This window comes from Haliotis asinina, chromosome 6, assembly GCF_037392515.1.
Source record: "Haliotis asinina isolate JCU_RB_2024 chromosome 6, JCU_Hal_asi_v2, whole genome shotgun sequence".
NCBI classification, from domain to species: domain Eukaryota; kingdom Metazoa; phylum Mollusca; class Gastropoda; order Lepetellida; family Haliotidae; genus Haliotis; species Haliotis asinina.
In genome coordinates this window covers 58,762,209-58,775,807 of record NC_090285.1, presented here as the reverse complement: position 1 = coordinate 58,775,807, position 13,599 = coordinate 58,762,209, and the positions used below count along the sequence as shown (strand labels likewise).

The following is a 13,599-nucleotide window of genomic DNA, read 5'->3' as shown; positions in this document are numbered from 1 at the left end:
ATTCAGTCTTAGCCCCATTCACTAGATATTTTCCATCGAATAAGTTGGTTGTACTGGGGGTGATGTGTGGGGGCTACAAAAGGTATGCCTAACGTTTTTCTCGCCGATGTATTCTTGTACGACACACATGTAATCTAAAGTCACTTACGCTGTCTTTGTGTCAGGAATGACACAAGTGTCACATTTGAAATCTATCTCAGATACGCCATACAGTGTTACAATTGTGCTCTGGTGTTACTTATGCAATCTGGTGTCACATATGCATGTGGCTTAATGCACCGGATGTTCAGATTCAATGACTTAGTTGTTACAGGTGTCATCATGAATCAGGTGGTCATACTAAATGACTTGATTGTTACAGGCGACTTCATGAAACGGGTGATTATACAAAATGACTTAGTTGTTAGAGGTGATTTCATGAAACGTGTGGACAGACTCAATGACTGAGTTGTTTGACTTCATGAATCCAGTGGTCACACTAAATGACTTAGTTGTTAGAACTGACTTCATGAAACGGGTGGTCAGACTCAATGACTTGCTTGTTAGAGGTGATTTCATGAACCGCACGCTCCGACAACCAAACCAGAGAAAACCTAGTGAACCGAGTAGTTAGACTCAATGAGTTGGTTGTTAGATGTCACGTAATGGACTAGAGGTCACGCTCAAAGACTTGGATGATAATGTGCCAGGATACTAGTTGCCATGGTTCTTCTTCAACGCTTGCATAATTTATATTCCTAGCATTTTCGTTGCAGACTTATGCAGTGACTGTCACCAAAGTCATCCACGTTCGTTCACACGTGTTCAAGACTCACATGCACACAGTTCACTATGGTACTACGGGACTATTTATTTAGCCAATACACCAACAAAGGCGAAAGTCTGAGAAGGACCTCCAAATCTGTTTTAGAGAAGAACCGAGAGGGTTTGGAATTTCATGGACGTTTGCAAGGGAACATAACTTCAAAGGTTCTTCATCTAATGAAGAGTATAGCTGTAACGGTATATGCCCGGTTGTTTCCTACTACTGGTGATTCACAGATTCCTGAGCAATGTGAAGAAGACAACACTGAACTTGAAGGATTATCAAACTCGAATAAAACTTATACAGAAATCGATAAAGGCAGCATACTGACAGGAATTCTGAGCATTGCCACGGCATTTCAATTTAAACAAAAATACTTTGTGGACAGTGGGCTGGTCAGTTTTGAAAAAGATGACTGTACGCTTGAAGTCCGTGGGGAACATTCAAAGGAACATTCAAAAGACACTGTGGACTGGCTACAGGAATTGATAAAACAAATGAATGATAGGACATTGTTCAGTCATGATACAAAGTTCTTTGAGTTAACAACGCAAATATATTGCATATTTAGTGAAAATAGGATTCAGTATACATATCTACCACAGATATTAGATCAAAACACAGACCCCTGTTTTGTGGATTTGAAACGTTTTCAAGAAAAATTAACAGAGTTTTGTGGGTCACCATTGTCTCATACCACGTTGCCAGATATTGATCTAAGTGATATCGCTCATCATGAACAATTTCATCAAATTCTGAAAACAATGAATGAACTAGAGAAAGCGTTAATATACAGGCCACCGACAGACGGCAGCACCGGTCGTCCGGATGAGAGCAATATGCAAAATATCTGGAAAGTTTTTGAAAGGTTTTTGTTACAAAGATTTGCCATTGAAAGTCAGGGGGTTTCAACATCTCCCTTCATCACACTTCGCAATTATTTTGAAAAACTGGCGAGGGGGCAAGCAGTAAGTACTGAGGAAGAAATGATGTACGAAGGTCTGAGGTTTGCTTCCTTTCAAAGAATCAAAGTGGAAACCTCATCCCTCCGTCTGGCGGCAGCAGGGTTCTACGCTACAGGTAGTGGCGATGAGACTCGATGCTTCAGTTGTGGTGTGAGATACAGGAACTGGGAAACAAGGGACAACCCATTTGTTATTCATAGTCGCATTTCCCCAAACTGCCCCCATGCAACTGGTACTGATGAAAGGAATGTACCCATTCAGCTCCCATCAGAAAGTGCAACAGTCACTCCACCAACAGAAGGCGATGATAGTACTCCTGTGACGAGTGAGTCAGAAAGGGTTACCCCAATGCAAGGAGCGATCGGTGGTGCAATAAATAACACAGAAGAAAGATATAATCAGATTGTCGATGGAACGCCCCCAAGACAGTCTGCTCGCTACAGTGATAGAACGCTGCCATCATCATCCACATCAAAGTTGAGGTTTGAGGATGCAGTACACCCTCATTACAGTAACTCTGGACACCGTCTGGAGTCCTTCCGCTTTTGGCCGGAAGGACACACACACAGTCCTGAAGACCTTGTCGGTGCAGGATTTTTCTATGCAGGTATGAGAGATGTTGCACAACATTTTTCAGCATTATTCTTGAAACATCAGAGCAAAGTGTATGTGAAATAAAAGGAACTTCACACAAGGTACTTACATGTGGATCGGTCCCCGTCTTTTGACCTCACGATCTATCGGTTGTAGAATCTTAGTACCTATCTACTGGTATGTTTTCTTATGATCTCCGGCCTTTGGCGTCATGATGTATCGGGCCCAGAATCCGAATACCTATCTACTGATATGCATTATAAAAACTGACGACTAAAATGTTTATTTTGAAGACAACGTTACGTGTCAAACCTGTTTCTCTTTCACAAGCATGGGTTACTGAAGTGTTAACTCTGTTAATTCTAACTCCTTCTTCCGATAATGTTGCGGAGTTAGTATAGACATGAATACAAAGTTATAAGTACAATTAGGAACTGAGAAAATGTACAACTATAATTCATGAGTGCAAATTGATTCGATGGAAGGAAACGAAATATGACTCTTGAGTTGTAGTTGTGGAAATTAATGCCATTTAAATCAAATGTAATCGCCATTGATTGAAGGATATATGTACCTATTGGCATATATTTACTATAATAATCACAATGAATTGCGTGCAGAAACGAAATATGTTTGATCAATATATTGTAAATCACTTCATATATATGCATAAACATCACGACAGGTTACTCCGACTGTGTGCGCTGTTTTGTGTGCGGTCTTGGTCTGAGGACATGGGAGGAGGGAGATGATCCCTGGGTGGAGCACGTGCGCTGGAGGTCATCTTGTGCCTACGTGGAAGCAACAAGAGGCAAGAGCTTCATCGTCCAGACCCTCGCAGCCATAGGGAGGACCACTCATACACCACAACTAAATGTAAGGAATGATTGAGTGAGTTTAGTTTTACGCCGCACTCAGCAATATTGTTATCAACAGCATGAGTATTGATTGTACGGATTCTACTGTAACATATCTAGGAATATTGAAATGTGCACTATCTTACCTTGTATACAGCTTTAGTATGAGTTCATCCATCTAAGTATTACTTCTTTGCACATATTCTTCTCAAGCCTGGTGGAATTCAGCAACGCTCCTCCAATAACAGACACAACCATGATACTTCAGGAGAAGGTATGTAAACACACCTACACCCCACGCTGTATCCGCCTGTTAGTGTGGCGTATTTTTCAGATTGACACTGCCTTAATCGACCCGACACAGGTTTATCTGCCCTACCGCTTAGCCACATCGTGATTGTTTTGGTGTTTTATGAGTGTTAAACGGACACACTACCATTTTGTAGTACGAGGATGTAAGCATTGTGCACCATCTTCACATATTGCAATCATTTAATACTTTACGATACTTTGAACATAGTTGAAGTAACATTACCTGTGGCAGGGGTCACTGGTTTGCTGTGATTTCATGATACTTTGATTTGAGCTGAAACATATCACGCCGTCTCTCACATAACATCTACATTCGCAAACTAAAGTAAATATATGTTTCATTCTTACAAATATATCATCATGCAACCTACATCTATTCACTGGCCTGGGCGCCGGGGTAGTCTTGTGGTTCGAGTGTTCAATCGTAAAGGTCCGGTTCGATATTTCATATGGGTACAATGTCTGAAGTCCTTTCACTGGTATACACAGGCGTGATATTGCTTGATTATTGTTAAAGCGGCCTAAACCTCGCTCTCTGTTCACTGGTGAGCATCCGATCTCTAGAACAATGTAAATAATATTTAAATTATTGAACACCAATATGCCAATTGGTTCTCTCCTCGTCAACTAGCTCAACATTCTTCCCCCGACATCTTACGAACAAATGCGTGTGAGAGAGCCCTAGAGATGGGTTTCAGCAGAGGTCAAGTGATGTTGGCAGCTCAGTCTACCATTGCCAGTGCAGGTATGCTGACCAGACGACAAACGCCGCGTGAACCTCCACATTGGATGCCATTATCTTATATAATATTTATCACCTGAATTTGTCGGAAAATTTACTCTTAGTTTGAATGTTTGTCCTAGATATTACAACCAGAGATAGATTATGCTATATTTTCCAGGGAGACAAGCATTAACATTACCCGCTCTTCTTGAGAGGATATTAGCTGTTGGAAGCCAAGATGAAGCAGGAGGTGCTGAAGCTGGATATTCTGATGGGAACTCCCAGGGACAACATGGACAGGCGGGGAAGGTGATGCTAAGTGAAATGGGAAACATGGATAGCAGATCGTCAAGTGAAAAGAATAATACACTAACGAGGCAGGCGCATCTCCTCAGATCTCCAGCAATTAGTACAGAGAGTGGATACAAATCTTTACCTGTAGAGAACCATGTCAGACAACCTCCAGCACGGCAAACATCGGGCGATCTGCGTACTGGACATCCAAACACAAACATCATGTACAATGTGGATATTGCAGCTCAGGAATCAGAGGGAACAGAAGACTCTTCTACTGAAGAGAGAGGAAAGCCGAAGGAATCAAACGCACCTGTGACTAGATGCTCAAGTTTTAATACCAGCCGGCATAAAATCAAGATTGATAAAATACAGAAAACTGGCAATAAGAAAGGTAATGAAACATCTTATTGTGATAAATGCGGTGCCAATGATTATATGGTATGAAATGCATTGAGCATAATATTGGCAATATTTGGTCAATACCTACATTAGGCTTTAATGCCTGTATTGTATTGGTTACAGGCATGGGTAGGGAAGACTTGAAGGCTACAGCAGAAGAGACACGGCAACTGAAAGAGTCAAGTGCGTGTAAGATCTGTCTGGAGGACCCGGCCAACATCGTCTTCCTCCCATGTGGACACCTGGTGGCCTGTGCTATATGCGCCCCTGCTCTAGAACGTTGCCCAATCTGCAGGAAACACATCCGGGGAACTGTCCGTGTTCATATGATTTCTAGAGAGAAACATATCGACCATTTGTAAATACTTCTATAAAGGTGAACTACGTTACGAAGAGCAATGTTTGCTGAACTTTATTCAAAACATCGGTTTCATCCTTTAACATTGTCCAGAAAATCCGTGAACAGTGTTTAAATAGATATCTTCAGTTCTGTGGTTCTTGTCAGAGGACATGTGCATACTACATTGTAGCAAGACAACAGCGTTATCACAAACCCTTGCTACTGCCCGAAGTAGAGTTGTGTTTCTTCATATAGCAAATAATACCATGTAAGTATGTAATACTAGATAAGAGAAGACAGGCATAACGGAAGCTGGACATCGTCATCACGCGATCAATTATAACGTAAGTACACATAAGAGGCTCTCTGTATCATAATGGAAAACGACTATTTATGACACCACATTTCGAACTCAGAAATTTCCTGAAACTTTCGACGTCTCTGAGAAAACTATCCCATGACCTCATTCAGACGCTTTCGCGATATCAGTGTATGCTCACGACGGTAAGAACAGGCATGTAGGGTAGGAGATAATTCTGAAATACAATAATTTAGATAACTGAACGCGCCACTTTTCGAAGCCAGGCTTGAAAATCGTCTCTTAGACTAGGCATGCAGCCTTCCATATATGTAACTTCAATAGCTCTTGAGAAAATAGGTCTAGAGCAAGCCAAGATGTGAAGAACACGTAAAAGGTGTGTGGGGCCACAATATACATCTCAGGGTGGAATGGCATTTAACCTGCTTAAAAAGTTACGGAGATGCCAAATCGCCATGGCTTCAGTTTAGAATACGACAGATAATTAGGAAATGTATAGATTCAAATACATGACAATGTATATGTGTTTGTATGTTACAGTCCGATTGTGAAATCAGTCATTTCACGAAATGACTAACTTAATCTTTGAAGCATTTGCAGCTGTTTGTTTGACACTTACTGTGACCAGAGCAGCCACACGTCACAAAGCTCTGTCCACCACATATAGATGAAATGAAGTTTCATGCAAGTACTGAAGTATATTGATTATTGTTTACAGGCTGCAGTAGCATAGGAGGCGTACTGGTATATATATTCTAGGATACACTATGTACTTCAGTCGGTTGTTGGCTGACAAAGTCGTCGCCTAACTACTTAGATCTTGTGTTGTTGCATGGGCTGGTACCTCTGCCAAGCGAGTGTTTACATTTTCTCTCTCTCTCTCTCTCTCTCTCTCTCTCTATCTATCTATCTATCTTTCTTTCTTTCTTTCTTTGTATCTGTCTATCTGTGTGTGTGTATGTGTGTGTAATTCCTGCTCCTTCCATCGGACAAACAACAGTTAAAAATAAACACACGTCAGTCCTATTTTCGATTTTCAACAAGCGACGCCATTTTGAACTTGAACGAGGTATATCGTTTGCGGTAAGATATAACGTTATATGTTGCTTTAAAATACATTAACGATAAGATTCATGAACTACCAATTCCTAGGTAATCGTGGCTGGGCACACACTGTGAATCAGTCCGGAAGTCAAGTTTAATAATTCTTCAGTATTGTACCATACTTTCAACATCCGGATACAGGCCTGTGATTGGCATATTGAAGGTCCGGTCATACTCTCCGTTTATAACAATAAAGACCTGATTCAGGTTTTTATCCTCTCTTTTTGAATCATCACTACGGCATCCGCATGTGTCCGATTGCTGTGCGTTTATGCATATGTGATGTTACATTTACATGAACGAGCAATACTTAAACGAGTTGTCTCCCTTCACCTGAATCTGTGTACACACATTGCCAAACGAATTGGATTATAAGTCCTTTGAAGCCACCTCTGCAACACAGTGCTTAGTACCCATTTTGTTTATACCTACCCAGGGAATTGGGTTGTGGCAATACTTAGTAATGATCATACCATGCAATATCAAACTGCATTACCCACTCCTGGAACTCCTGCCACGTCAACGCGTGTACATAAAGCCAGCTATCGCTCCGCTTTTGTATGCTACATTTGCTCACTGTTTTATCGTTCATTCATTCATCACCTTGCTCTGTAGTATGATGTTAAATAGAATATGGCGGTTTGCTTATATTATTTGATGACCTTAGTGTCAAAGTGCTAAGATTATTCATTTAGAAAGTGCACTTTGACTGCGTTTGTTGAAGGCTTATGTTAAAGAAAGGGGAACATGTACATGAGATGAAATATATAGCTGAAGAGTGTATAGGGCATTTAATGTTTGTTATGAGCATAATAAACATAACTGCTACCGTTCGTTCAATGTAAGCAACCTGGTTTCATCTTCTTTCTGAAAACCAGAGACGTTGAAGCCTGTTATCGATCATACGAGTGTTCGTGTATCTATTCGTTGTTCACATAGCTAAGGTGAACGTTATGCCTCTCTCCAGCGTTATTGAAACTGGCATTTTAAACCCCTCATTTATAATTGTTGATCTCACCGCTGTCTCTAAGGAAGATGAGAAAGAACCAGCTGTTGATATGATACTACAAATGATGGTATACTTTTATCCAGACTCATATCATCATATTCAAACTCTTTTCCAAACGATTTTATCATTCTTTAACTTACAACATTTAACTCTATGACAAATAATCCTTTAGCTACTAATTAGGTTTCTTCCACTTTGTGATATATCACATATACTCATGGAAGCGAATAACGGAACGAATAAGGGAACAAGTGTTCCTTTACTTTTCCCCAGGCTTCTTAGCATGTTTTGTATCGGTGATTCTGTGAGAAAATAAGTAAGGAAACACTTGTACTTACATGTTTCCCTTATGAGTATATATACTGACCAAAACGGAAACACATAACCAAAATATTGGTTTACCTTGCGTGTTTTATATAGTCGGATTACACAATAAATAAAGAATTACAACACCCGAATTTTAGACAAGGTTAGGCACATGTTTTCTCCACTGCATACAGTCATTTACTGCTCTTAGGGACATCTGTGTCTGTGACGGCATTGCGACAAAGTCAGTACCTGGTGTATCCACCACGGTTGATCACTGCTCTGCACCGCCTGGGCACGTACTGAATGATGTAGTGTAAGGGATGTATTCACAGTTAGCAATGACTTTCAAGTATTTGTTTTTGAAACATTCTACATTGAAAAACAGATTTTAGCTGTGCGTTTCTTTTTTTTACCAGTATATTTTAAATGCTCAAACCTTTACAACCTTTATGGTGAATGTCTTCAGAGATGCAAATAACTGGAGACGTGCTGCTGCGGCGTCATGCAACAACTAAACGGACAATCCAGTGATTAACATCATGAGCATCAGTTATGATAATCAGCTATGTCTGACAGGTCCCACCCAGAGTGAGTGAGTGAGTTTGGTTTTGCGCCGTTTTCAGCAGCAATATCGCTGGTCTGAAGGAAATTGAGTTGAATGTTGTTTTATGTACAACATAACATGGTCTTCCTTTTTGGCAAGATTACAGAATACCGGATACCTTCTGCCATCTCTGAAAGCAAGCAAGTTTACGTTTGGTTAGGGTTAGGGTTTGCGTTAGGGTTAGGGTTAGGGGTAGGGTGACGTGACACAAGGTATCCGTTATTCTGTAACTGTACCTCATTTTTACAGCAGGTGGAGACAGCAATACCACCAGATGAAGGTAACCCATCTCGCACCATGGGCAAAGATAGCATCGTCCCGGAAATATGGAATAAAGGTGTTGGTAACACTAGTGAAAGAAAATCAAGGGTGAACTCATTACTTGAGCAAAGTGACGATAAAATACAAACGCCTTGTCGGTATGATATACCACAGGTTGGTGATCGCCCTAGTTTTTATTCACAATATCAGAGAAGTGTACCCTTTAGTTTGAAGACAAAAAAGATCAACGAAAGCATGCCATGGACTGGGGAGGACACGAGCGAAGACACTGAACACGATGCAGCAATAACAAGTGGGGGGCATGGGAGCAGTAAGGGATCACAGCAACATGACAAGAAAGAGATACATACCGCCTCGGCTGAAAAATTGAATGAATATAGTGATTCCACGTGTGGACGTTTTGAAGAGTACTTACGAAGTGCTTTGGAAATAAGATATCAACTAGCTTTCATACTAATGTGCTTGTCATCTAATTTGATAGAGGCATATCATTACACATGTCAGGGTTTAAATGAAATAAATTCAGTACATTTTGAGGAGAAGCAAACTGGTCATAAGCCACCAGGAAAACACACTGCGAAAAAATACCTCCTCCGTCTATGCAGAAACATTGCTGGAAGGAGACACGAACTTTGTCATGTTGTGCAGAAGTTTTTTGATTTGGATGTTTGTCATTTCCAATCTAGTCAATCAATCCTGTCTGAAATGGATTTAGCTTATGATAGTAAACTCGACAAATTGTGGACAGCCCTTGAGGCAGTCCTGTCGGCAGCCCAACCCTTCATTACACACAGAGACCATTTTAAAGAAAAGGCTTCAGAAGTTAGAATGAAAGAAGAAGAAGAGATGAGGTATGAAGGATTGCGATTGAGGTCTTTTCACGGAGTGGACATGAATGTTTCATACCTACGTCTGGCAGCGGCAGGATTTTATGCCACGAAAAATGGTGATGAAACAAAATGTTTCAGCTGTGGTATAAGACACAAAAACTGGCAACGAGGTGATAACCCTTTTGTAGTTCATACCCGTCGTTCACCAACCTGTAAACATTTGCATGGCAAAGATGTCAAGAATGTTGCTATTCAACTTCTAAAATCATCAGTTAATCAACCTTCAATTGACAGACCACATCAGAGTACCCAGCAATCAGAACCGACAGGGACTGCGGAACAAGATGACGTTCAAGGTGCAACAGGCACTACAAGAAATTGTATTGATGCATATGGACTACCACCATCATTTCCTGCTCAACTATCTGCACTTTCAGCAAGAGACAATGATGAAGTGGCACCTGTGTTAAGCTTTGACGCGTCTGTCCACCCTCATTACAGCACGACTGCTAGACGTCTTGAATCCTTCAAGCTGTGGCCTGAAGGGCACAGTCAAAGGCCTGAGGAACTTGTTAGAGCAGGATTTTTCTATGCCGGTAGTATACCTATTTAATCAATGCAATATGAACGAGTACTCACACTGGTGCTGAAATGAACATCTTTAATTTTTCCCATTTCTTTGATTTCCGTGTAAGTTTCTACGAAATGGTTAAATTATATAAAGTCTCATTGGCAAGTCCAAAGGGATCAGTAAGGATGAAGAGAACACGTATAGTCATTGTTATTGGGCACATTTTGCATTTAATGAGTGTAAAAACTATATCATCCATCAACACTCTCTGGTGTCTGTATGTTTTACAGTTATTTCATTCCACTGTGCAGTATCCAGTTGACTGACAGCAGCCTGTATACATATCAATAGAACAAATGGTTGATAGCATGATCTTTATCATATCTGTCTGGACAAGGCACAGATAAAGACTTGATACCAGTTGTGTTGATATACTGAATACGTTTCAGCCTATCCCATAATTAAGAAGTCAAAACACGTTAAATTTAATTTGTAAATGTCAGTTGTTGTGTATTGCAGGCTACTCTGACTGTGTGCGTTGTTTTGTCTGTGGTGTTGGTCTCAGGACATGGGAGGAAGGAGATGACCCATGGACTGAGCATGTCCGCTGGAGATCGTCTTGTGCCTATGTAGAAGCTGTGAGGGGAAAACGCTTCATAATTCAGACATTAGCAGCCCTTGGACGTAACCGACAAGAGTCATCAAAGGTAAGTAACTTCTAGTTATTACCTATATGCAAACTTTATACCCATTTGTAAGGTTATTGTAAAATACATGAAGTAATCCAACCAACCCTTTCATTGTAATATCCTGAACATGATTTACGACACTAATTGTTGGGCAAATCTCATACGCCTTTGTTATACATGCATTGGTTTGCTGGTATGTTTCTAGACTGACCAAAACCAACAGGCATCTTCAAGTAACAACACGACCCGGAACAACGAAGGAGAGGGTATGGCCGTAGTCTAATGATCATGTTCGTTCAACTGATGCAATAATGCACATAGTTCCTTGGCGTTCAGTGAAGGTCACTACTAATAACTTCAACAATTACCACATCGACCTACTAAAGTTTGTTGTTCTGTATGAATGACCTCCAAAGTGACTTTGATATGGTGGCTTTTCAAGGGCATTTTAACTCATGGTTTCATGCCACTGCAAGACATACATACATTAAAATATCCATGTACATAAGTTTATATGTATTAATTCAAGAAGGATCTTATCCGTGATTTTTGATGTCAGAAGAAAACCAAAGATAAAGAGGGGCATGTACTTAATATGTCCGAACTCTTCGTAACAAAACTATAAACAGCTTGTGGTAGTTGTTCTAATGAAGCATCTGTCTTCACTGGTCTGTCTGTGACCTTAATGATTTACTCTGACACAATAGAGAATAAATATGGCAAACTTGACTTGATGGTGCCCTGATCTGATGCAAAACTTGGTTCTCGACTAAGACTGAGTTACGACATGTACATGTTGAAGTCTTTTATGAACAGACATCTTAAGGAATACAGCGTGTGCACAGGCTGTGGAGATGGGCTTCAGTAGTGAGCAGGTTAAAGCTGCGGCAAGGGCAACTATGAACCCAACCGGTGAGTGTCCTTGTTATTTAATATTAATAGCTTTTATAGGATATGTTGTATTCCAGTAATAAAATACAACACGATGTTTTCCAGAAAAAACATCTCTGACTCTAGATGTACTCCTTGAGACGATCCTTGTGACAGATGGAGAAGTATCAGAACAAACAAAAGCTGATCTACCCATGGAGAGCGAAGTTCCAGAAAGAGCTTATGCTAACAATGGCAGTTGTTCATTTGACAAAACACAAGAGGTATCAAGAATCACAGAGGCACCAGTAATGTCGGACAATGCAGAAGAAAGACGGAGATCATCAGATCCCCAAAGTAGAGAGGCACTACAGAGACTTTCAGAGGACAAAGACTCTTCATCAGTTACTCCAAGTGTAGGAACAGGTTTAACGGGATCTTCACTAGAGACGAGGAAAGAAGAAGATGAAGATTTCTTGACATCGAATCCACCGAGAAGAGAATTTATTGTAACCGGACGAAGAACAAGTCCAAGGACAAACGTATTCTACAACAACAACGACTTCACATCACAACAGCCAGGCTCTTCTATAGATACAACGTCCTCTTTGGGCAACAACAACCATGAGAGAAACAGGGAAGACAGACTCATGGGTGCATCTGTTCAAAGTATGCCTTCTGAAAGACAAAGACATGAAAAGATAAAGAACAAGTCTCAACGCAAAGGTAATAGTATGATGTTATTGGAGTTAGTCTGATAGAATCTGTACAGACTGAATTGATATGTATCAGTGAATGAAATTGATTATGTACCGATATAAATATACAGATACAAAAAAAACAACCTTGACACGAAATGACATGGTGAAAGTAAGGGAACATAGAAACTTAAAATGTATAACATGTGGAAAGTCCTCCTCATTAGCCGGAATCTGTACATTTGACCATACATTTTATGTAATCACCACAGCACGATGAACTGAATGCGGATTAACGAGGGAAGACCACACGGTGTTCTAATATGCCATCTGTTGAAATCAATATACATGTACATTGTATACAGGCAAGAGCAATGCTTGTCTGAAACAAAATGCACTGAGCATAAGATTTGCAATATTTGATCAATGCCTATTTTCTATTAGGTTTAGATGCCTGCATTGTATCCCTTGCAGACAAGAGCAAGGAAGACTTGAGGGCTACAGCAGAAGAGACACGGCAACTGAAAGAGTCAAGTGCGTGTAAAATCTGTCTGGAGGACCTGGCCAACATCCTCTTCCTCCCCTGTGGACACCTGGTGGCCTGTGCAGTGTGTGCCCCAGCTCTAGAACGTTGCCCAGTCTGCAGAAAGCACGTCCGGGGATCTGTTCGTGTCCATTTGGCGGATATGATTTCTCGAGAAAAGTATATTAGCTACTTCTAAATAACTAGTGGGTACGTGAGTTAAATTATATAGTCACAGCGGTAGTATTTCAGTCATACCATGACTTACATAGCTGTAATGAAACTAGCATCTGTCTCTAAAATAGGATTTCAGATGAGGACAATACAATATAAGAAAGGCTGAGCATCGCCAACAGCTGAAGGTAAATCACTACTCTAGGGACCATGGGGACCTACAGTACTTTGACTACCTGCATGTACCCCAGCTAGATTTATACCACCCTTTCAGACACAGGCGAATGCACTGATATTTGCCTATAATAATACAACAAGTATTCT

The 13,599-nt window shown here is 40.6% G+C and overlaps 2 protein-coding genes across 2 annotated transcripts; both read left to right on the top strand.

Annotated features, from left to right (window-relative positions):
* Window positions 1–1,569: 1,569 nt before the first annotated feature.
* Window positions 1,570–5,315, top strand: LOC137287975 (baculoviral IAP repeat-containing protein 7-like). The gene is made up of 6 exons (XM_067820341.1): window positions 1,570–2,377; window positions 3,050–3,240; window positions 3,435–3,495; window positions 4,165–4,278; window positions 4,436–4,945; window positions 5,077–5,315. The coding sequence occupies exons 1-6, from the start codon at window positions 1,570–1,572 to the stop codon at window positions 5,313–5,315; spliced, it is 1,923 nt and encodes a 640-aa protein (XP_067676442.1).
* A 1,334-nt stretch (window positions 5,316–6,649) lies between these two features.
* Window positions 6,650–13,394, top strand: LOC137288249 (baculoviral IAP repeat-containing protein 3-like). Its single transcript, XM_067820711.1, has 7 exons — window positions 6,650–6,695; window positions 8,888–10,346; window positions 10,841–11,028; window positions 11,216–11,276; window positions 11,827–11,922; window positions 12,007–12,606; window positions 13,053–13,394. The coding sequence occupies exons 2-7, from the start codon at window positions 8,936–8,938 to the stop codon at window positions 13,298–13,300; spliced, it is 2,604 nt and encodes an 867-aa protein (XP_067676812.1). The 5' UTR covers window positions 6,650–6,695; window positions 8,888–8,935; the 3' UTR covers window positions 13,301–13,394.
* Window positions 13,395–13,599: the final 205 nt, after the last annotated feature.

Bases quoted from the DNA above. Each gene is read 5' to 3' on its own strand.
- LOC137288249 (XM_067820711.1), top strand. From the start codon at position 8,936: ATGGGCAAAGATAGCATCGTCCCGGAAATATGGAATAAAGGTGTTGGT. The intron at 11,029-11,215 runs GTAAGTAACTTC...GTATGTTTCTAG, and splicing joins ACCGACAAGAGTCATCAAAG to ACTGACCAAAACCAACAGGC. The intron at 11,923-12,006 runs GTGAGTGTCCTT...GATGTTTTCCAG, and splicing joins GGCAACTATGAACCCAACCG to AAAAAACATCTCTGACTCTA.
- LOC137287975 (XM_067820341.1), top strand. From the start codon at position 1,570: ATGAATGAACTAGAGAAAGCGTTAATATACAGGCCACCGACAGACGGC. The intron at 2,378-3,049 runs GTATGAGAGATG...ACATCACGACAG, and splicing joins TGCAGGATTTTTCTATGCAG to GTTACTCCGACTGTGTGCGC. The intron at 3,241-3,434 runs GTAAGGAATGAT...ATTCTTCTCAAG, and splicing joins CTCATACACCACAACTAAAT to CCTGGTGGAATTCAGCAACG.